The sequence below is a fragment of the Sceloporus occidentalis genome, unplaced genomic scaffold (assembly GCF_023333645.1).
Source record: "Sceloporus occidentalis isolate IW3139 unplaced genomic scaffold, rSceOcc1.0.p SCAF_4, whole genome shotgun sequence".
NCBI classification, from domain to species: Eukaryota; Metazoa; Chordata; class Lepidosauria; order Squamata; family Phrynosomatidae; genus Sceloporus; species Sceloporus occidentalis.
The window spans coordinates 156883798-156909072 of NW_028316984.1; the positions used below are offsets into that span (position 1 = coordinate 156883798).

The 25275-nt window shown below is 40.4% G+C and overlaps 1 protein-coding gene across 4 annotated transcripts in view; it reads right to left on the bottom strand.

Moving 5' to 3' along the window:
• HEATR5A (HEAT repeat containing 5A) overlaps positions 1-25275 on the bottom strand; it is a 105065-nt gene that overhangs the window by 38798 nt on the left and 40992 nt on the right. For 3 of the 4 annotated variants that reach the window (XM_089522077.1, XM_089522076.1, XM_089522079.1), the window contains exons 14-24: positions 24896-25005; positions 22549-22712; positions 22282-22457; positions 20783-20888; positions 14975-15165; positions 13167-13326; positions 11668-11857; positions 10773-10942; positions 8956-8982; positions 5733-5871; positions 2218-2397 (exon numbers count right to left, since the gene is read on the bottom strand). In XM_089522077.1, coding sequence (XP_089378203.1) covers positions 2218-2397; positions 5733-5871; positions 8956-8982; positions 10773-10942; positions 11668-11857; positions 13167-13326; positions 14975-15165; positions 20783-20888; positions 22282-22457; positions 22549-22712; positions 24896-25005 — 1613 coding nt within the window. The remainder of the gene's footprint in view (positions 1-2217; positions 2398-5732; positions 5872-8955; positions 8983-10772; positions 10943-11667; positions 11858-13166; positions 13327-14974; positions 15166-20782; positions 20889-22281; positions 22458-22548; positions 22713-24895; positions 25006-25275) is intronic. The other variant, XM_089522078.1, reaches the window with a different exon arrangement.

Genomic DNA, 25275 nt, shown 5'->3' on the forward strand with positions numbered 1-25275 from the left:
AATGTCATTAGCTGACTTGTGGCTCGCGAGAGCATTAGAAGGAGACCGCACATGGATTCAGTTTGAAGAAGAGTTGTATTCCAGAGAGGCTGAGCATGGTGAGTGAGAAAGAGCAGGTACAGGTCTGTCATCCAGGGATACATGGGACAATGGAATAGGTGGAGCCTCCTGCTTCGCATAGGAAGTCCGAGGTGCAGATGGACGTGGCTTGGAAGATGGAGCCAACTGCAAAATAATCAACTTGTGGGAGAACCCTGAGGGCCTTTAGGGACTTCAGAAACACAACACCAGAGGTGGAAATCAGGCTCTACAGATACATAGTAATAGCCTGTCTCTCTGTCAAAAACAAGATCACCTGCCTGGGCAAGAGGGACCAGAGAGTAGCGAGCTTAGTCTTCAGCCTGCTGAAGGCAATGCTGGTTCTGGTCGGTGTCAACATGGGATTGAGGATCGAATCTGTAACAATGGTCAGTTCTGAGTTGGGAGTCAGACTCGTATTGATAGTCTGGATGATAGACTGGAAAGACAGAGAGTTGATTACTCCCTCAAACACAGGCGCTCCGGTAGACAGGAGTGGAGAGTGAAATTGTGGAGAGGGAGACTAGTGGAGCTGTCTCACAGGGGAGTCTATCAACTCACCTTCTGAAACTGAACCAGAATGGGAAACCACTCAGAGTCAGGGGCTTTCCCAGCAGATAATGATCACCAATTAGCAGACACTAATCCTTTTGCATTAGCCTCCCAGTTTGAGGCTTGCCATCAGCACAGAACAAGACACATGCAAATCACTCCTGCATTCCCAGGCTCACACAGTATATATATACCCACTTTTCCCAGGCAAACATTCTCTGAAGATGCCAGCCACAGAAGCTGGCGAAACATCAGGAAGAAATACTTCTAGAACATGGCCACATAGCCCAAAAACCCCACAAAAAACCCAAACCAAATTGAGTCTCAAGCACTTGGAGAGATGGTGCAGGTGAGGCAGGCTTCTTAGATGTTCGCATCTCTGACGTGGTGACCCTCTTAGTGGAAGAGTGGGAAGAAGAATGCTTGTGTTTCTTCTTTGTCTCCACCTTATCACTGGCCTTTTTGGTTGACCTGGGAGCAGCACTGGCTCCAGTCATCAAGGATTTCTGCTTTTTTGTGGGGGCATCCTCGGATTCAACAGCCTCAAGTGTTGCCACTTAGCTAAAATAGGCTCATGGTTTGATCTCGAGGAGCCAGACAAGCCGCTTCCTCACAATGATTCGACTTTGTTGCCGATTGCCTCTTTGAAGGCGGAGATGATGGGGGCTCCAAGACAGTAGCCGTTGGTGGTACATGCAGCTTTAAGGTCTTTTCGTACAGAATAGACTGAAGACAAGAGAGACTATTCTTCCGAGCCTATGGGGTGCAGGCCTATATACTGTGCCCCTCGCCAAGGCAGAGCTAGCAAGAGGAGTTGCTTTTAGCTCCACATTTCTCACATCATTTGAAAGGCAGCTTGGGAAGCCATATTTGCTGATGGAGGTTACCGCCAAAAAGTCTTCACTAGTGATTCTAGAAGGTTCCAAATGTCTATAAACAGGAAAACCCATCTGTGTGATTCACAGAGACCGAGACAAAAAACTGTATTTACATTTTAAATGTTTATTGCTACCCTTCAGGGAACAGTTAAAATTATGTCTTCTCTTGTTCAAAAATAATGCAGTTAGGCACTTATAACAGCCATCCTAGGAAAGGAATTCTACAAGTTGGGTATCACCATCAAGAAGGCCCAGTTCCCTTGTTTTAGACAGCCAAGCTGTTGTAGAGAGTGGTATTCCCCTTCAAGCACAGTCAGCCCTTCTTATACACTGATTTTCTATATATGGATTTAAGCATCCATGGTTTGAAAATGTTCAAAAAAAGTATAAATTTCAAATATCAAACCTTGATTTTTCATTTTTTATAAGGGACACCATTTAGCTGTGTCATTATATTTAATGGGACTTCAGCATACACAGATCTTAGAACCAAACCCCAGCGTATAACAAGGGTCCACTGTACTGTACTTTGGTCTCAAACTGTATAGGGCTTTCATCTCTCTTTCTTTAATCATCTAACTCTGAAATAATTTATTATTTGCAAACCAGGTTAATAGACCACCTGATATTTTGATCAGAGGAGGCTTCTCTCTGGTGAGAATATGTTTTCATCAAGTCTTGTTTCTAGGAAGAAGATAAGAGCACATACCAGCAGAGGCAGCTAAAACATCTTTGCAGAGCTTCAACCAGAAAGAAAGTTTTTCAACAGCCATCGACGTAAGCATATGGGTCAGAGTCTCTCTGATGTCTCGGCACAGTTTTGGATCCAGTTCTTTGTCCAACAGGCTTAACAATGCCCCTTCAAGTCCTACTTCTCTGATGTTAATACCTATGAAAAATAATACATCCATAGGGTATGATCTTAATATTTTTACTCATACATAATATTGCCCCCCAAAAACTGTATTAATGCCCTAGCTGTAACTTCGATCCCCCCCTAATATTTTAGAAAGCACGGAAATGGTTGAAGAAAACAAATATAACTTTATATCCTTTAAAAACTTAGCATTTAGAGTTACTGCATTACTGACTGATTTCAGACCTCTGTAAGAAAATTACAGTGAATGTTCATTCAGAGACAGAGGACCAATCCACTACAGCTGGAATTTGCTTGTGCCAACTCAGTCAGCAGGAGTTTTAAATTCTTTTTCAGTTACTTTCAGTTGAACACCTGCCTCCTCAGCTAGTTTCATTATAAATAATTTTGGAAGTGTCATATCATTACTCTGTGGGTTTTTTTTCTTTTTATGACATATGTAAATTTTTGTTTACTATCATTATTCTTTTCATGTGACTCCAAATCTAATCCTAAAGTTCTTATAACCCATTTTAGAAGATGTTTAAAAGTTGTAGGATCAGTTAATTTTCCTGAATCTAAGTCGTCGTCATCATCATCATCATCATCATCATCCTGATCAGACGAATCTGTTATTTTGTCCTCTAAGTTATCTATCATTTCATCCTGTTGTAACATTCGGTCTAAATCTATCTCCTCACGATGCTCATATTTGGTCTTCTTTATAAGGTTAAGAGGTGATGTGACAGCCATGTTTAAATATTTGAAGAGATGTCATATTAAGGAGGGAGCAAGCTTGTTTTCTGCTGCTACAGAGAACAGGACCCGGAGCAATGGGTGCAAGCTCCAAGAAAAGATTCCACCTCAACATTAGGAGGAACTTCCTGACAGTAAGGGCTGTTCGACAGTGGAACACACTCCCTTGGAGTGTAGTGGAGTCTCCTTCCATAGAGGTCTTTAAACAGGCTGGATGGCCATCTGTCAGAGATGCTTTGATTTAGATTTCCTGCATGGCAGGGGGTTGGACTGGATGGCCCTTGTGGTCTCTTCCAACTCTACGATTCTATGATTCTATACACTTATGTGGAATTGATTCCTCATCATCTAGCCTCCTTTTCCTATTCAATTTGGTTTCAGCGTTGTCCTCTTTTTCTTTTGTTCGCCTGATGTTTTGGAAAGCATACCATAATTCATTCTTTAGATCACTTTTATCTTTTTGTTTCTTATGTTCAACATGAACTTGTTTGGACACCTGTCTTTGCCCTTGCTGTCCCTGTAGCATGGATTGTAGTTCCTGATTAATTAATTGCCTAACTGTAGTAGTTAAAGAGAACTCCTGAGATTCCCCATCCTTTTCTATTTCTACATCTTGTCTGGATAAAGTGGGCATGTTGTCATACATTTTTTTCCATTAGTGTCATGAATTGGTATTTATTTGTTACACTGAAGTCTTTTAATAATCTTGATAGTTTGTCACAAGTCTCCTCCTCAGAACTGTCACCGTGTTCTGATGTAGAGCTAGATCCATTATTATCAGATCTTGTGTGTGCCTCCCTTCTGGAGTGTTGCGTGGCTGTCTCAGATCCAACATTATTTTCTGTTTGGCCATTAGAGGACGCATTTCCAGAGCTGGCATTTGTAGAACTGACGCGTGCCTCCCTTCCAGGTGTTTGCACGGTTGCCTGCACTTCAACCGTCTTCTCTCTTGCGGCTGTTTGTTTCAGAAGAGCTATTTCAGAGCTCATCACCATTATGCATGTGCGGGGAGCGGCATTCCTTACTGTTGCAACTCTGCTCTTCAAGATGGTAGCCTCAAGTGACTGTTTGAAACTTCGTAGCCACTGCTCTGTGTTTCTCCCTCAAAGCGGCAATTTTCCCATTTACCTTGGAAGTATTTGTAGTCTCTCTCTTTATAATTAGCATCCGCTTGTTTTTTTTAATTGTTTTTCCGCAGTCGTTTTCTGGTGGACCAGTAGAGTTACGTCCTCAGACTCACTCTAACTGGTAGTCATGAAGTCCTTCATTAATTCATCCTTTCCAGTGTCCTCAGAGACACGCTGTATGGTGGCCATCTGGGAGCCTTTCAAAATGTTTCCTTGGTCTTTGTTCATCTTGTCCGGCTTTTTAGTTAAAGATTTGTCCTTTTTTCCAGATATTTTGTCTTTCTTTTTTTCCTTACTAACTTCCATTTGTTTACCTTACTAATCTAATTTAAAGGTGTTTTTTTGAGGAGGCAAAAACGTGACTGATCAGTAGGCAGGATTAAAAGAAACTGGCTGAGGAGGCAGGAGGTCAACTGAAAAATAACTGAAATTTTTTTAGAACTCCTGCTGACCGAGTTGGCACAAGCAAATCCTAGCTGTAGTGGATTGCTCCTCCGGCCATCTTGTGAATATGATTGTCTTTTTCTCTGATATTACCAACTCTGTGAACCAACTTAATCACATTTTCTTTAAGTATCTATTACTCCCTCTTTCCCCACACCCACGTGAGTGTTACTGAACCATTCCTGGGGTTCATTTGTTCAGAAAAAAAGGAGCTATAGGCAAATGCTCTTTCAACTTCATCACAGCTGTATCTTGGGTTACAATCTGAAGCCAAAAATATATATCTGCGTACCAAAATATGATGCATCAATTATTAACATGTTACATGAAAACAAGAGTGAAAACAAGCACACTGAAAAATTGTAAAACCTGCATATTAAAAATAAGCAAATGAAGAAGAAGACTGGATTAATACAGTGTGTGTAGTGGCACTAGATGTTACAGGAGGAATTGATATACTTTTTTCCTGCATGCTAACTATTGAATCAGCAGGTTTTTTACACTGCCCATGCTGACTGGGATATTATGGAGATTGTAATCCAAAACAGTAACCCCCGTTTTTAACATGTACTGTAGCAAGAGGCGACCATTCAGGATGATTCCGGATGAGACTTTCATTGCAGAACCATCATGCCATGCTTCTGGAATTTACAGGTGGTCCAGATAACACCATATTCAGACCTGTGTTTTTGAACAGCTTCCCCCATTTTTTTGTGAAAAAGTTTTTTCACAAAAATAAAATCTGTCAAGGAAGAAAATGGCTGTACAATCTATTTTGCCTGGTAGTGTTAAAAGCCCTCTATCCAGGAGCATCCTAAAACGCTACAGTTTTAGAACAGTTCCATATATGTTAGTTCAGGCAAGGCCTCAATCATTCCTATACCAGATTTTGCAATACACAATACCTTCTAGGACAGCCTTCTAAGAGCAATTGCACAATAAAGGATCATAGAATCCTGTATCATTGTGAAATATAAAGTTTATACAAAGCCCCAAAACATAACAGACTTTCAAAACCAGTAAAGATATGCTCAATATTACCTGGAGTAAAGTCCTCTCTGCTATCTTTAGCAAGGGCCACAGCATGCTCAGATACTTCAGCTGCCTCCCGTTGAACAAGCTGATGCAAACAAGCTAGTACTGCTCGCCTCAATAACAAATACGAACTAGAGAGATTCACCTGAAATGTACAGACAAAGGACTTGAACTGGAAGAAACTTTCTGTAAGAGAGTAACTGAAAGGCAGAAGCCTGAAACTCCCCAAGCATTCACAATTCTGAGGCAAAACTTAGAAGTCAGATATGAAGGGTAGAAGAAAAAGATATATTTTAAAAAGTGTAATATACTGTATATATTGCACAAGAATGAAATGCTGTTTGGTTGACTAGATGTTTATTTATTGTCCAGATTCCTGTTGGTAGGTAAACCAAATTAGTGGCTTCACTTTTTCCAGGATTACATATTGGCGGCAAAGAAAGGCAGATATAATCTTTCAGTCTATTTCTCCAGCATCTTTCTTCTTCACAGCCACTGTGCCTACTGTATTAACTCCCCCCCCCCCCCCGCAACCACTGCCTAAAACAAAGATTCCAGTCACTGTTTAATTTTTCTATTATAATCTACCTTGACCACATATAGAGGAAAGCAAGTATACAAGTAATTTAAGACAATGCATATATAGAAAGATTTCAATTAAGTTCATTTTAAGTAATTTAAATCCTTGTAAGTGGCTAAGGACTTTTAAGGACTATTAGGTGGAAGAGGTCTTGTTGGCAGGCTCCCTGCCAGAGAAAGCAGGTAAAGCAGCAATATTTGGTGATTTATCTTCTCTGTTGCACTTACTATCACAGTTCACACTGTGTAAGAGAATCCCACAGACCAGATTTTCAGGGTCAAAGTGGGTTGTGGGGGGAAAGGAACTGGATTCAACCCTAGATTATGTATGTATTAGTGCAGTTCTAAAGACATGCCATTCCTGTCACAAACCCATGAAAATCTTAAACAGAACATTAAGAAGATCAAAGTACAGAAATCGGGAGAAAGGAAACTGTATCTGCAGTCTGGGGGTGCTCCTGGACTTGTCTCTTCATCTGACAGCTCAGGTGGATGCAACAGTCAGGAGCACTTGTTATCAGCTTCATCTGCTACGCCAGCTGCGCCCCTTTCTGGAGCAGGGAGACCTTGAAACAGTAGTACATGTGCTGGTAACCTCTCGGCTCAACTTTTGTAATGTGCTCTACATGGGGCAACCCTTATGTCAAATTTGGAAACTTCAACTGGTACAGAATATGGCAGCCAGGTTGGTTACTGGTACATCCAGAATTGCTCATATTACACCAGTTTTAAAATCTCTTCACTGGCTGCCTATCAGTTTCTGGGCAAGATACAAGGTGTTAGTTTTAACCTTTAAAGCCCTATATGGCTTGGGTCCTGACTTCTTGCTGGAGTGCCTTCTCCCATATAATCCACTCCTTACTCTTCGTTCATCTGGGAAGAATCTGCTGCAACCTTAGAGGACTAGACTTTCAGCAGTAACCCAGATATCTTTTTCATCAGCCACTCCTAGACTCTGGAATGACATGCCGGATGAGATCTGACATATTACCACCTTGGAAACCTTTAAGAAGGCCATTAAGACGGATCTCTTCCAGTAAGCCTTTCCAGACTAGAATACCCCTACTGACCCTGCCTCCCTGCCTCTCCCTTATCCTCCATCCTCATTTATACCCTACCCCAGACTCCACTTGGAATTTTTGATCTCATTTTAGTGTATGTATATTAATGCTTTTAACTTTCTTTGGTTTAATCCTTTTTTAGAGTTTGATCATGTTTTTATGTTTAGGGGGAGGATTGGGGATCTTGGAATTTTAATGCATCTCTTTTTAACTGTATGATTTTTACTGCTGTAATCACTTGGATTCCCTGAGTTTAAGCGGAATATAAATAAATAAATAAATAAATAAATAATCTATATAAGAAGTTGCTAGATACTAAGTTATAACATTAATTCATCTATGTCAGTACAATCTACATTGACTTATAATAGTTTTCTGCGTTTCAGACAGAGGTCTTTCCCATCCTGATATGAAGATATAAAAGTACACTAAATTAATGTACTAGCAATTTGGATGCTTCAGGGCTCTCTAGGAAAGAAAACAGTACATGACAAACATCAGTACAGCAAAGAAAAAAACTCTGCCTGCATTTTACATTGGCTTCCAAAATATTGCTGTTTTAACACAATTTTGAGAATCTTGTCATCTTAATTTACAAATGAAAAGCAACATAAATAATTTGGTATATTGAAATTCACTAAAACTACAAAGTGTTTCTCCTTGTTAATGTTACAGTATATTCGGCTAGTATTTAACAAAAATACCAACATTCAAGCTTAATTTTTAAACATTACAATAGAGGAACAAACTAAAATTATCTGTTATACTTCAGACAGCTACTGAGTCCTTCATTGCTTACTTTTTTCTTTGTACCTATCAAGGGACACATGTTAGAAATCTGAAAAAAGCAAGGAAACTGAGTTCATGGTGCAAAGCAGCCATGTTGGTAAGTAATGTACCATTTGTCAGTGAGAAGTAATTAGAGAGAAAGAGTTACAAAAGATAGTAAAATGGTCACAAAAAATACTATGGAATCACAGTTAAATAAAATAAAATAATTTGTTGCCGCATGCACACTTACTTACAGAATGCATCTAAACAATATGCCCTGAACATGTTGAGAAACCAAAGCATTTTAAGATGCTAGAAATTAAAAATTAAAATACCCAAGTAAATACATTATGCACAATTTATTCAAGCTAATCTTACACTATATCTTGAGATTTAGGCATGCTTTAAAAAAAAAACCTGCCAGTTTCATGTTTTCATGTGAAAAAGCCAAAACACGCAAACTTAACTGCAAGACAAAGCAAAAGGCACATTTCTGATCTCTTTCATTCTCTTATATTTTAAAATGACAAAAACACAGGAAATGCAAGCAATACATATAAACTATACACACCCTAAAAAGTGGTTTCCTTTTTGTTCTTTAATTGTTTAAGTTAAACTGATGCAAAAATAAAATTTGTACAAGAAGTCTGAATAAGAATGTTAAGAAAGAATTTGGTTAGGCTGAAATAAAACTTCACTCACCATGCTAAAAGTATGTAATTGACATTAATGGTTAAATACATTAAAAAGAGAAATAAAAACAAACCACACACACATACCAAAAATTGTTGAAATCTGAACAATGTACAGAAACCTACCAACACAGAATTTTCCAACAAGATCTCCTGCACAAAAACAAATGATAATCCAGTCATGACAAAAGCCCAGGCATCAGAGCCTACAGTGATCCTGACCACAAGAATACAAAAAACAAAACAAAACAAAACAAAAAATCACTGTGTGGTTGTATTTAAAACATGCTGCAAGAAAAACACTTGCTTATAACTTTGCATCACTTAATATTTCAGGTCCTTTAAGACACATGCCTATAGTACTAGCTGCTCAAATCCGCTGATGAATCAACAATACAGGAGCACGTGAAAGCTGTGTCTTAAGTTTATGCTGAAGTCCTTGCTCTTTTAAGTCTTGCTGTATGGGTAGTGCCTGATACTGGATCCTGACCACAATAATTAGGAATAATTAAAGAAAATATTCCTATACGTTTAGAATACAGATCTACATTATATCCCTCGGGCCACAACAACTAGGAATACTTAAAGAAAATATTCCTGTAAATTTAGAATACAGATCTACATTATTTACCTCAGGCTGCTACAACTTTTCACTATCCAGCATTTATTGTCAGAGCAAAGAAGACAGCTTAATCCTTACGGGGTGTGATATAAAACTCTGTGAGCCAGATCTCAAAGATAACACCAAAAGAATATCCAGAAAGTATTTCTTTCTTAGATTACTAATATTCTAAAATTCCAATGTTTTAGAAACATAATGTTTCATCTGTTTGAACACAGTCAAGTGATATTATTGGACCTACAAAGAAGTCAGTCATTTGCTCAGGCAGTATTGTATTTATAACTTAATAAATACATGTCATCATTTGCCAGCTGTGCCTTTCTCCAACTATATAGGACAAACAGGTCAGACTCTTCACCAAACAAGGTGACACAAACCAGGCATCAAAATGGCAGTTTTCAGAAACCAGCGAAAGAATAGAACATGGCTACATAGCCCGAAAAACCCACAAAAAACTATGGATGCCTGCCATGAAAGCCTTTGACTTCACAGCGAAAGAATAGTTCAGTCTCCCAAAATATTTTCTTAGTGATTTAAAATGCATCATATCTCCAAGAAAAAAAACCTTTCAAAGGGAGACTCAAGCATGCAACTAGTAAACTTTAATTAACGGTTACATTTCAAAAGCTAGGAAGATTGTATTATTGACCATTTCTACTACTGTAAATTGCTCACTATTCTTACTTTACATATATTTGAGCTTTCCATAGAAATGTCCTAGACATACTTCATGCCTTTCAGCTTACTTGTTTACAATTTCTCTATGTACCCATCAGATTATTGCAAAACATATTGCCTAACACAACCTCATTTGCAGGAGCTGAACTGGAGGAGGGCTAGTTGTTAACTATTGGTTTTGTTTTGGAAGGAGAGAGAAAAACCCAAAATATTTTAAGGGCCAAAGAAGGCTTTTTTAACCTTAAGACATAGCATGACAAAGTATCCTATTCCCCTTCTTTCCTTCTCCAGGGCAGGACGAAAGTAATGTATTACTAGTTAGTTATATAACCATACATGACCATAGGCAACAGTAGCAGCTGCTGGTTGAATACTTCCTTACAGCTTGCTCTTTTACCGTTGTCAGCGGAGTATCTCCACTCTACATACATACAGTCATCTTGCTATAAAGACACTGAGTTTCCAAGCCAGACAAGGAAAGAGAGTGGGGAAACAGAAGAAATCACTCTGATGTGTTGTATATTAAAGAGCTTTCCTTCCCATCTGGGACAATTTGTGAACTCATCCCTCCCATCCAATCTGAAAGACCATCCTGGTCTACTGAACTAGGAAACAACCCTAGTGCATAGAAATACATACTTACACATAGGCACCTGACAAGGCTAGACAGGTTTACATGACGTGGAGCAAACATATGAAGCTGCTGAAGGCAAGAGATGGCTTGAGCTTGGACAAGGCAGTCAGGATTATCTTGCATCACTGTACAGCTCAGGAGACAAGAAGCCCGTAAGGCTGTAGCTATAGCACTGCTGTCTAAACAAACAAAAAGGAATGGAGAAAGAAAGATTTACGTCTGTCATTTTCTTTTAACATCAAATTACAATAACGAATGTTTATCATATGCCATTCAATGAGGGTTCTGCTTTAACAAAAAACTGCTTTTTTCAATAGTACAGTATGCACAGGAAACCCTGCATCACCTTTTCTATTATGTGGAATGGTTTTCTACACTTAGTTGAAGAGCTCCTATGTTCACTTCTCATTTGAACTGCCGTCAACATATTCTTTCCCCCGAATAGTTGGAATGTACTTGGCCACACAGAAGACAAGCTGGACTTCAGTGGCACATCTTTGCCTTGAACACAGAGGATGATTACTTCAGTTAAATAGTTTATCTATGTGGTTGGGGAAAGGGATACCTGCATCTACCTGGAGGATAAGTGGCTGAGAGCTCTAGGCTACTAGGCATTTTTACTTGGGGGGTGGGGGGAGGAGAAAGCAATATCTTTGAATTACTGAGAAAAGGGAGTATGCACATTATTATCTTTCTCTCTTTCAAATTCAATTTGAAGGCTGCAAATACAAGTCCCAGTTCTAGGAAAAGACAGGGAACAGTGTAAATATTGTTAACAATTAATCACCACCATCATCTGGATAAGACTCTAGGTATAAAATGGAGCAATTTGAGCACTTCTCAGTTAATTCTTACAATATTCTGTATACACCCATCTCTCACCATGTTGCAAATATATGCATACCTTGCAACTCAGGACCCAAAGTAGCAATAAGTGCATTTAAGCAGCGACCAAGGCTTTGATGGACTTCAGCATAAGCAGGAGGTACAGTCAACAACAACATGAGAACAAGAGAGAGGGTAGGTTCCACATGCACGTGATACAGAGGACCAGCAGAATCAATGATCAGTGACAGTGAATGCAGTGCCCAGGTCTGTAAAATACCAAAATGTAGTGTTGTGTCACACACACACACACACACACACATGAAATAATTTACAAACCGTAACCAAAAATAAAATTTCTATGTAACAGAGGTGTACTTTTGTGAGACGGTGAATAAAACAACAATTTTTTTAAAAATAAAATGTTTGAAAACTATGTAACTATAAGATTAATGCTTTGAAGCAATGTTACTACTCTTCCTGGCAGAACTGAAAAACAGAGAAAGCAATAGCACACATACATATACACAAATGGACACACACATAGTATAAAATATGGGGACAACCCCCTCAAAAGCAGTATAAGCAGTATTAAAGTGTTTTAAATAAACAGAGAGCCGTCCTCGCGCCGCGATTACGCGCGAGGGGTGGCGCTTCCGGATGTGCCTTGCCCCTCTCGCGTAACTGATACGTCAAGATAGCGGCGCCCTATACAGATGGGCGCCGCCATCTTGACGTAGTGGACGCTCTGCATCCGCACGTCCAAACCCAGAAGAGACGTCGCGAGTGTGTGCTTTGGCACATGCGGCGTCTCTTCCGGGTTCCTGGAAGGAGCACGATTTGCACGCTCCTTTTTTGCTCCGTTAGGGAGTCGCGCGGTTTGGCTGCTGCGGCTCCCTCACAGAGCAAACAGCAGCGCCGGCAGACCGCCCCTTTTGGGCGGTCTGTTAGGACCCAAGTTACCTAAGCTTTCTTGTTTCTTTCTATAATAAGAAAAGAAGCTACTCTACCCATGGTTGGAAATGAGGCCAGAATAATGGAGGTAGACAAGAAAGCAGAAGGGAGTATGTGGGAACCCACCCAGCTCAATTATTTCAGAATGAACATAGTTTATACTTCTCTAAAGCTCTATCTGCACTGCAGAAATAATGCAGTTTGACACCACTTAACTGCCATGGCTCAATGCTATGGATTTCTGGGATTTGTAGTTTTGCGAGCCATTTACCATTCTCTATCAGTGTTCTGGTGCTACAACAAACTAAAAATCCCAGAATTCTACAGAACATGACAATTAAAGTGTTGTCAACTTGCATTATTTATGCAGTGCAGATGCATCTTAAGAGCAAAGGGGGAGTGGAGGAGGATAAGGGCACATGGATCTAAGCTACACTGTCCTTACTTGCCTAGGTTTGGAAATTCTGTACAAATAGCTTTACCATCTTTTCCTATTTGGGAAGAGGGGAGTGGAGGGTGCAATAACTAGGAGAAATGCAATTGGTTTATGTTTATAAGCTCCTTTTTACTCAAAGGCCCTCCAAGCCACTCACAGAATAAAATAAAATAAAATCCAATACGTACCTGTACTTCAGGTGAAGTGCTGTCCTGAGACAATGTATAAAGTATTCCAACACATGCATTTAAGTGCTGAGAAGAGCTGATTCCTCCCAGATATTTATAGAGTGATCCAAGAGCCAAAGAATGTCCTGTCCTTGATATAACATCTCTAGCAGATTTTAGCCTAAAAATTGTAAGGAAATATAGTCTAAAGTTTACAAGACAACTATGGAGATCCAAAGAGGTACACTCCAACTCAGACCTTTAAGAAGCAATCTGCAGTGGTCACATAACATTTCTAGCACCATTCTCAACAAGGAATGGCAGCAGAAATAATTTGACTGCAGTTTTTGCATATACCATGGCAATGCTCACCTTATAAACTTTGATAACAAACAATACTTTTTCTTTTTGTTTTGCAGCCAGACTATATTTATTTATACCACTGATGCAGAACTCTGTGTAGAATCCTCAGACACATGGTTTGTTTGTTTAAAAAAAAAATAGGAGAAGGTAGCAACCACTAGCTCTCTCTATAGAGGGAGCCACTAGCTCTCTCACTGGACCTTGGTTAACAGGCCCCACCAACAGTATTTTGCATGTGCATGCTGGAAGAAACAGCATAAAGTGAGCTTATGCCCTGGATAATCTGTTGGGTTAAGGCTGTTGTGCATGTTGGGTCAAATCTGTTTGTTGGGTCAAGGCTGTTGTGCCTGTTGGGTCGTCTGTTTGTATGTGTGAGCTAGGAGGAAGCCTGCTTGGGTGCTAAAGTTAAAGTTCTATTGTGTTGTGGTGAACATGTGCCTGTTGGGACAAGGGTGTTTGTGTGAGTGACCTGGGAAAAGGCTTCCTTGAGGGCTCATTAGTGTCCCACTGTTCTTTTGCATGTAGCACATGGGTCTCAGGGAGCAAAGCATCTGTTGAGAAGACGTGAATTAGAGAATTAGTTGGGGGAGAAGCTAGTAGCCACTAGCTCTCTACCTAGCTGCAACCCCAGTCCTTCGAGCTTGGCTAACAGGTACAGCCAACAGGTATTTTGCATGGGCATTTAGTGGAGAAGGCCTGGAGTTCTGTTTCCATGCCCACTTAAGACTAATGAATATGGATGGTGAGTAAGCTGCTGCAGTCACCTACAACAGCTGTGATATGTTTGTGTCCTGTTGGAAGAGAAGATCCAAGAACTTGAGGTCCATATATCTATTCATCAACATATTAGGGAGCATGTAGTTTTCTTGGACAGAGTGGAGCAGACTTTCCTGGATGAAGAACATAGAGCAGGGAATGTCTCTGAGGTGGTCATCTCCCAAACGCAGAAGGTAAATATTTGGAGGAATGTGACACATAGAAGAAGCACCCAATGAATCAGTTGCTGAATGGCACACCAACACTTATGTTAATCTCACTGACTCAATTGATCTACTCTAGTTGAGACTAGATTAAGGCAACTGCCAGTATCTAAACTCTAGAAGAAATATTTATTTTATAATGGAGGAAATACCCATGCAAAATCTGGGAAATCTCCACATAACTCTTTAATGAAGAGCAGATCATAGCTAAAAGCAGAACCCGAGGATTCAATTTAGATCCCACTAGGGTTAGATTCAACCCAAGGACCTGAGGTCTCCTATTCTTGGATTAGATTATCTATTTTCATTTGTTAGTTCAATTTCCCTAATATAAAACTTCCCAAATATATAACTGTAAGAAAGATACTAAGATACTAAGATACTGGATTCCTTCCAAAATAAACACAAACTACTAAGAAGTAAAAGCAATATTCTGAACTTGAACACTATCACATGATAAAAAACATACTATGAGAAGTAGCTTACTTGTCAAAGCTAATTTGTGCCAATCCAGCAGTGAAGGTACTGTCAGCAACTACCTGTGCAAGTCTGGCTAGAGATTCTGCAGCAGAACATCTCAGAAGTGGGTTACTACTCTCCAAGGCACTCATCACTAATGTCAGGGTACAGCTTCGGATTTCTTCAGAACCTAAGTTTCCTTTGCAACTGGCCAAGTGCTAGAACCAAAAACAGTAATTTTTAAATATCCATGATATTTTTTTGGCACACCTGCAACTTAGCTGTAACTATAAATCTTGCTATTCACTAAGAAAATCTCCATACCTTTATTTTAGCCAATAGGCCATTTTGAAATTACATTATAAAAACAAATATTCAAGATAAACATACTTACAATTCTAATATAGTGTTGACAATATAAAAATTATACACACACACACACACACACACACACACTATACATACACACACAAGCACACACATATACATATATAACATTTACAGATTCATTAGGTGTTACTAGGTCACATGACACTGGGACAAAGTGGATATTTGTATGGGTACTTAGAGAACAATAGAAAGGGCTGTTTGTTATGCGTGGGTCATAATTCACTAAGAAAATGTAGATATTAGGTTTTTGTTCTTCTTTTTGTACGTCTTTAAGTCAAAGATAAGCTGACTGACTCAGTTTGTCTCAGCAGTGGTGTCAACTTCTAATAACTTCAATATCTATGATACAACCACTCTTTAGGGAGTAACTCAGGACTTTATGTCCTCCATGACAACTATGGAGTAATATCTGGTGCCACCCCTGCAACAGGACACGTTAACTTGGTTTTCTGTGCTGGGTGAGATTGTGGTGATTTGGGTGTAAAACTTTCTATACAGTCCGTCCTCGCCTTACGCGGGGGATCCGTTCCAGATCCCTCCGCGTAAGGCGAATTCCTCCTATGCTCGAGCCCCATTGGAAACAATGGGGCTTGTGTGCGGTGGCGCGGGCGCGCGCGGGGCGCAAGCGCCCATTCAATTGAATGGGACACGCCGCCCCTTCCGCCCCACGGCTTGAGCGCGTATGCTCAAGGCCGCGTATGGCGCGGGCGCACTGTAGTTCCCTTGGCATGGACAGATTACTACCTGGTGGAGTTCAGACTCATTGGGACTCGGAATCTCTGCAGGGGTGCAGGGCCAATTAAGATGGTAAAATTGAGATACAAGCAGAGGCTAGAGCTCATTGGAAAGCCTATTCCATTGGACGGAGGGTAGGGAGGAGGTGGCAGCAAAGAAATAATTCTTCTCTGTCATCATAGTGCCTGTTTGCTATCATCCCGCCTCGATCCTCAGGGAGAGGCAGGAAATACAAATAAAATCCATCATCATCATCATCATCATCATCATCATCATCATCATCATCATCATCTAGCAAAGTTGTATCAAATGGTCAGGGTTTTTTTACACATTGTCCCACAGAAACTGCAGGTAGGCCACTCAGCAGTCCACTGTGAAGAATTTCATGATACGTTGAAGATAAAATCACTCAGATTGCTCCAACTTGTATGCTGTGGTTGATGCAGATCCAATGAATATAATCTTAATAATAATAATAATAATAAAATTTATTTGTATCCCGCCTCTCTACAAAATGCAATCGAGGCGGTTTATAAGATTAAAATATACAGTTCAAACCCTCAACCCACCCACTCCCCTTAAAATACAATTAAACAATGTAAAATTTAAAACATAAAACATACTTAAAAACAATACAATAGCTGTGGTGAAGTCAAAGATCACCAGTTAGATTTTGACTCCTATTTGCCTCATGTTAGTAGATACAATTCAGTTTATGCAGCCTGAAGATGTGGACAGGATCCTTGACATGTGAGGATCACCACATGTGCACATATGCACTTGACTCTTGCCCTTTTGGGCTCATAAAACCATCCAGCTCAGTGGGTAAGGAGAATAGTGTTCCAGATTGTCTTTAAAAAGCTGTGGTGAGGGTTTGACTAAAACAAACAAACAAACACACACACACACACACACACAAACCCTCCATTAATTGGATAACTACCAGCCACTCTCCAATATTCTGGAGCAGGTGGTGGCCTCCCAGGTCCAAGGGTTCCTGGATGAAACACATTATTTCACTCTGCCTTAGGCTATGGAATGGAGACAAGTTTGGTTGCCTTGGTGCATGACATACACAGGGAACTGGACACTGAAAAAGGAACGTTGGGTACTTACCGTGACACGTTCATTTACTGCAGAGAAGGGTCCTGGCATCCTGTAATCTGGGTTTAGCTCCTCCTATTTGCTCCTGTAGGTAGGGACAATAAACAAAAGACCGGCCCCTATATAGGGAGGAGCTAGCCCCCCTGAGCCTCAGTCAATAACAAGCCAAGCGACTAGTAAGGTAATCAAGGAACTGAACTTTTGTAACAGCAGCTAAGGGTTAACTAGAACACCTTAGAAAAAACTAGTCCAAGAACAAACAACTCAGAAAAACCAATCCAGCAACAAGAAGAAGAACAAGGCAGGTCCACCAACAGGCAGGCAGGGTCGGAGGCTGCAGGCAGCACCCGGGTGGGCAGGATGCCAGGACCCTTCTCTGCAGGAAATGAACGTGTCATGGTAAGTACCCAGCGTTCCTTTTCCCAGCAGAGAGGGTCCTGTCCTCCTGTAATCTGGGATTTACAAAAGCCCTCTCGAACTGGGAGGGAGTTGCTGCTAGGAGACTGTGGCCCCCGACACAATCTGTTGGAGGACCCTCCTTCCAAATGACGCCTCAGCGGACTGAGACACGTCCAGTTTGTAATATCTTATGAAGGTCGAAGGCAACTTCCATTTGGCCACCCTGCAAATATCTGACAGGGAGGCGCTAGTGGCCAAGGCCACAGAGGTGATGCAGAGAAATCCCTTGCCATGGCTTTTGGTTGGCCTGTCCTCTGAACTCTGGCCCCAATGGGCTGAGCAGGGATGTTGAGAAGGGAAATTTCCATAACTTCCGGCCAGTTTCCTCACTGATCCCTGGCCTTAACTAGGCTGGGCAGAGGTGGTGCAGAGAAATCCTTTGCCATGGCTTTGGCTGGCCTGTCCTCTGAACTCTGGCTGGGCAGAGATGCTGAGGAGGGAAGTTTCCATGACTTCTGGCCAGTTTCCTCACTGATCCCTGGCCTTAAACAGGCTGGGCAGAGGTGATGTGGAGAAACAGAGACATGGAGGGGAAACCCCTCACCATCTGTTCCCACGGCTCCCATGCGCTGCAATGCTGTTTGCAGAAATCTTCTGTGCTCCCACCATGACAGGGGGTAGCTTTGGAGGAGAGGGAGAGTCATTGGCAAAGCCAAGACCTTTCTCCAATCCTGGGAGCCCTTGCCATATTAAGTCCTTCTTCATGCTCCCAAGGCAGCCAGAGAAATGAAGAGAATAAAAGGACTGGAGTGGCAGTAGTGAAAAAGCTGCAGAACAACAGCAAACACATCCCAATGAGTCTCCCTCTGAAGCCAGCTCCCTCTGTTGAGCTGGCAGACCCTGAGCTAGGGAAGCCTGAGCTAAGGATGACCCTTAGCCAGTGCTCTTGGGGTCCTCTGCCATAGCCACCACCAAGAAGGGGGGAAAGGCAGGAGAGAGGAGAAGGGAAGGCCAAGAAAACTCACAAACTGCTTTCGGAGAAGGAAAAACCTTGCTGGCTCGAAGAGACACATCCTGCTAGGAGCATAGGCAGGAACAAGACTGAGGCTCAGGGGGGCTAGCTCCTTCCTATATAGGGGCCGGTCTTTTGTTTATTGTCCCTGCCTACAGGAGCAAATAGGAGGAGCTAAACCCAGATTACAGGAGGACAGGACCCTCTCTGCTGGGAAATCTATCCTTGTTGGTTCTACTAGACCTTTCAGTGGCTTTCAATACTATTCACCATGACATCCTTTTAAGCCACCTCTCTGGGATGGGATTTGGGGGCTCTTCTGCAGTAATCACAACCCTTCTTGGAGGGGCAAACTCAGAAGGTGCTGCTGGGAGAGTCCTGTTCAGTCCCATGGCCACTGGTCTGCAGAGTCCTTGAGGACTCAGTTTTGCCTCCCATGATACTTGTATTTAACATTTACATGAAACCTCTTGGAAAGGTCATCTGCAAGTTTTGTAGTTGGGATGTCACCAGTATGCTGATGACGCCAGCTCTCTGCTTTCCATCCAATTCCAAAGAAGCTGTCTCTGTGTTAAACCAGTGTTTGCTGTCAATAATAGATAAGGGCAAACAAAGTGAAAATTAATACAACAAAGACAGAAGTGTTCCTGATCAGTCAAAAGACAAACTAGGGAACAGGAATTTAGCCTGTGTTGTACAGGGTTACAACCCCCCCGCTCCGAAACCTCAGATTTGCAACTTGGATGCCCTCCTGGACTACAAGCTACGCCTGAATGCCTAGGTTTCAGTGGCAGTGGCCAGGGTGGATTTATACAGATAAAACAGATGAGCCAGCTGTGCTTGTTCATTGAGACATCAGATTTGGCTATGGTGACGCATGCCTCATTTGGATTATAGATAACACATTCTAGATGGGTCTGTGATTGGAAAGTGTTCAGAAACTTCAGCAGGTCCAAAGTGCTGCAGCCAGGTTGTTGACTGGAGTAGTTACAGAGATCACATGTCCACATAACCCACATGCCTATATAAAGATCTTATGGCTGTAGGGAAAAATTGCTTCTTCAAATATACCTGAATAGGTGATACAGGTCAGACAGAACACAGATTTACATGTGGCGCAGTGGTTAAATGCCTGTATTGCAGCCTCTCACTCACTAACCACAAGGTTGTGAGTTCAATACTGGCCAGGGGCTCCGTGTCGATTCAGCCTGGCATCCTTTTGAGGTCACGAAAATGAGTACCCAGCTTTTATGATTTATTTATTTATTTGATTTCTATGCTGCCTTTCTCCAAGGCGACTCACAAGCGTGTTGGGGGCAATTATTGTACAGTTATAAACTGCTTAGTATATTGGTAAGTGGTATAGAAATGTATTTGCTATTGCTAGAACACCCCATCTCCCCTGTTCCTACCAGTGAAGAGAAAAGTAATACTGCATCAGTATTATGGAGGCATGCAAGTGTGTGATTGTGAGTGTATGCACACACACATACACAATTATGTTGCCCCTTGTGTACAAGTCTGTACACCGCTTTGATCTGTGGAAAAGCGGTATATAAATAAAATTTATTATTATTATTATTAATTTAACCATAAATTGCATTATGATGCAATAAACTGCATTAATGCTCACTATGTTTTATTTCCTTTCCTACTTACTCCTCTTTTTTCTTTCTCTTTTGTATGACTTATTTCTTGTACACTCAGAGACATAATCATGTTAGTCTGGACTCTCAGTATGCAAAAGGATCTTGTAGCACCTTTGAGACTGAGTGAAATAAATATTACAATTTCTTTCTACAAGCTATAACTCCCTTTACTCAGTCTCAAAGGTGTTACAAGATCCTTGCATATGGTTGCCAGATGTTCTGTTCCCAGTTGCTCAGGGTTGCCATGTGGCTTGCTGTGGCAGAGATTCAGATCCTGGTCAGACTGGCTCCACATGAAACTGATTGGCGTGTTTTCTAAATGTTTATGCTTATAGTACAAATTTCATAAAAGTTCTTAATTTAAAAACTCTACAGTTGATTTCGTAGCACTTCTGTGATTTTTACCGCTGGCTTGGTGAAATCAGTGAGAGCATTAACCACATTTTTCCATTCAGGTGACACAGGATGCCTGGTATCTAAAAGCTAAACTCCTCCTCTTGGTTGTGTGGTGGGCAAAGAAGCAACAAAAAAGGAAGAAATACTTGCCTTCAGAACATTAGAAAGTGCTGACATAACATTGTGTTGCACTATCTGTTGCCGGGATCCTTTGGTTTGTTTTATGGATGTTGATAACTGTTCCAATATCTGCAGCCTTAAGTACAAGAATGGGAAGAGGAATATGATAATGTTATTCTGTCTCTTACTCTGCAAAAGTCATCAGATATAAGAATATTTAGGAGGAAACTATTAGTCATAGGGCACTCCCTCCTCCAAATGTTTATCTATGTTCCTTTTCTTCTCCAGTTGGAAGAGCATTTGGAACACTCTGGATTCTTCCTATCTTCAACCACTAATTGACCTACTTTAGTATTCATTTCTTTCTCTCCCTTTTTCTGTGCTAATATTTTATTAAATTCTATTTTTAAAAGTAAGTACTGCAGTGCTCCATTTTATTTTATTACACTTTGAACTTAAAACACCAGCTGGTTATATGTGTTCATTTCTGTATCCTATATTTTACAGCATATACGGTACGTTATGGAGGCCTGAGAAAAAGGTAGGAAAATCATTGTGGAGGTTGTTGCTGCTCCCATAATGGTGGAATGAATGTTCATGTGATGTCATCACACAACATCCTTCAACTGCTTTTCCTCTTTCCAGTATATTCTGTTCCTGCTTGCTTGTCACCAGTTACACCCCAAGTGTATTCTGTTCCTGCCTGCTTGTCACCAGTTACACCCCAAAGTAGTTATCATATAGCTGGTCCAAACAAAAGACGTCCATATCTATTGCTGTTGTGTGCCTTCAAGTCATTTCCAACTTGGCAAGGGTTTTCTTAGAGAGAGTCCTTCAGAGGAGGTTTGCCTTCCTCCAAAGCTGAGTGTGTGATTTGCTCAGGGTTGCCATGTGGCTTGCTGTGGCAGAGATTCAGATCCTGGTCAGACTGCCTCAACATGAAACTGAATGTGTAGCTCCACCATAAACTTTTTACAGATACTTTCCTATATGTGCAAGATAAGGGTGCACATGAGACTGTAACAAGGAAAAATAAGCTTAGAAGGAATAAGTCCCCACAGTTTTAAGGAAGTAGAATTGATCTCTATATATTTTTATCAGGTAAGTGTGTGTATGGCACATGTTTCTTGATTCATAAATGCAAATTTACATGCATCAGATGTTCACTTCTATATTTTACACAATTCAGGCATTCTTTTTATACTATGCATGCAGGCCTATCATGTTTTTCAAACAAGTGAAATTATTGCCATTTAACAATAAATCAATATATTAACATATTTATCTGATGAAAAGAACAATAATAACGTAGATACATAGAATATCATCCAAAAGTGCAACTATCACTCCAGCCACCTTCTACAGCATTTCATATACTAATTAGATTACATAAAATTTTTATTATGTTTCAGCAACTTATGTATTGGACAATTCATATTGATTCTTAGATAATTTCCCCACATCAGTTTAACTAACCTGACATTGAAAGTTGAAATAACTGTGGAGAATTATTATTATTATTATTTTACCTTTGGGACTCTGTGACATGGGCAAATATTACTCCAAAGAGACGGGATGCTGCAGTAATAATGGATACCGTTGAAGGTAAAGGCTTAGGCACTGAGTCACTGTCTGCAGCTCTCTCATAAATGGAATATGGATCATACTCTAAGCTTCCACCAGCTATACTGTTAACTAAAAGCAGCTGTAAAGATAAAGGAAATGCAGTTGTTATCAAAGGACAATGGTCTTTTTTCTCTTAATCTATACATAACAGTTAAAATATAAGAAAATACCTGCTCTTCAATAAATCTGTGATCTGTCTCCTGAAATGCAGGACCAAGTAAGGCAAATTCATTCTGGTGAGAGAGAGATGGAAGATAAGCAGCAGAGGCTGCCATCTGGTTATCGGATTGTGTCAAATCAAGCACTAGTTCTTTGAGAACTGCAGAAAAGTTTCCTGTAAATTATGGAGGTAGAAGAAAACTACTTTTATATACAGCTTGTTTCCAAAAAAATATAACTAGGAAGGCATTTAAGGATAAGGGATGGGATTTCTATGCTTGTTGGCAAGATTATAAGCTGATATAAGTTAAATAAATGAAGAATGTCAGGAAAATTCTATTAAATATTCTAAGCCTCCAAATAGGAATTTTTAAAGCCCATTATTAATAAATAATAACAATAACAATAAAATTTATTTATATACTGCCTTTCCAAAATAATAATTTTATTTATATACCACCTTTCCAAAATATTATTATTAGGCAAGCTTTTTCTATGCAAACACTTATTGTCATAACAATTGCTTTGCTTCTACAACCACTGCACTTAAGAGACCAGGAGTGATAAATATGTGGGAAATTAAGGCAGGTGAGCTTAGCTATACTGCATATTCAGAAGCTCAAAAGATGGTTTGGGCTCCAACACTGGTGGCCTGTAGTTCAAGTAGGGGGACTACCTCATCCTACAACTGCAGAAACTTCCTGCTTAGATCATGGGTTAATGGAAAGTTACTAACTATAATCAATGGCCCCATACGGACAGGCCAAAATAAAGCTGCTTCGGGTCACTTTGGAGGTATGCTGTTTAAATTATGCATGTGTCCTAAGAGGCTGGAAGCTGTGCCAAAGCTGCGCTCCATTCCTTAGGACTGGATTGTGGCTTTGGTGTGGCTTCTGGACTCTTAGGATGCATGCATAATTTAAATAGCATACCTCCAAAGTGACCTGAAGCAGCTTTATTTTGGCCTGTCTGTATGGGGCCAATGAAAATCATAGTTGGGTGTCACATCTGAATTAGAGCTTAGAAAAGCCACTTTTTTTATTAGCATGATCAGAACCTATACTGTGTTCACTATAGGATTTAGTTAACTGTAGTCTAAAAGAGTACCATCTCTAAACTTTTCTCTGAATTAAGCCATAGAAGTCATCAAGGGGCCAAACAAATGGTCCAGAAAGTGTGGTCTATAGCCACGCCGGTGCCAACTGCACCAGGGCTGCAGCAACTGCACACACTCGGCCCCAATCCAGGCTGCCACTGTGGATCTGAACCAAGCTAACAAAAGAAGTAGTGTTTTATTGCTCCTTTTTTGGAATAATTTTTCTGCAAAGACGCTGGCACAGCGCAGCTTCCGACAGCATTTGGGGTGTGTGGCACGTAAACCCCATGCCCACAACATGGCCTGGAACTGACACTTTTGACCCGTCTGTTTCAGGCCCAGGTCAGATAAGCAACATCTCTTTTTCAATGCTAGGCATTTTGCGTTTATAAAACTTTAATGGCTCCCACATAAAGTCTATTAAAAATGCTGCAGTATTTCAAAATGTCCTGTTTTTAAATTCCTTTCTGTTATTTTTAAGTGAGTCTCAGTTTTGGAGAAAAGGCAGGGTATAAATAAGGATCATAATGATGGTGATGATAACAAAAAAGTAACAAGAAAGTAACAATAACAGCAACATGTGCTTTCTGTGAACAACCTTTTCCAATCTATTAAAATCATTACACAAATGGTAGGCAAAAAGCACCATATGTGGGCCACTAAATAGGTTTCTGAGGCCCTCAATCCTTCAGTCCAAAAGAGAGGTGGTGAATTGCTTTTCTTAGAAGCTTGCTTCTAGAAGCCCTGTTTTAACATTTCTTTAAACACAACAACATATTTTTCAAAACCAGAAGTAGACTTCTGTCCATCTTTGTTTTTGTTTCTTGGCATTTTTGGCAGCCCGTGTAGCCCCCTAAGAGTCCAAAGAACAGAAAAAATGAGTCCCATACTACACCAGTTGCTCATCTCAGATATAAATGGTTTATTTGTTCTTGTAACCTCCTTAGAAGTAGCTCTCTCCAATAATATTCTGCCTTGGATAGGACATCTTAAATCCAGTTGTCATTCCCAAATATAATATATCCATGGAATCAATGGAACTTACCTAACTGTGACTTTATCAAATTCCCATCGATTCAATAGATCTTTGCAGGGCTAGCATTTAAATTTTGGCCTATGCACCAACTTTGAGTGGATCCATAATCAAGAATTCATTGGTATCAAAATAAAACCCATTTGGCCATTTCTCAATAAAATGGAAAGGGAAAGAGAAACACCTTTTAAAATATATTGAGAACTATTTTGCTTGAGGAAATACATACCTTCACATGTATTGGGAGGCAACAAAGTAAGCAATTCATAAAGTCTTTTCCTATAAGTCACCGATGATGGCTTTAAAGGATTTCCATAGACTTTATTTAGAGAAGAAAGCCTTTAAAGCAAAACAAAACAAAAAAATAATCCTGAAGTTAGAAGAAAAACTATCCAACAAAAAACACCCATAGCTTATTTTGGGCATTATCTGAAATTCGCTATCTGGAAAGCTACAACAGCAAACACATCCTACTGGAGTGATAGGCAGGACAAAACTGGCCTTCTAGGGTTAGCTCCACCCACGTGGGGTCACCAGAAGGTCTCTCTTTGTTACTTCTTGCCTACTGGAGTGAGTGGGAGGAGCATAACCCAAACTACAGGATGTGGG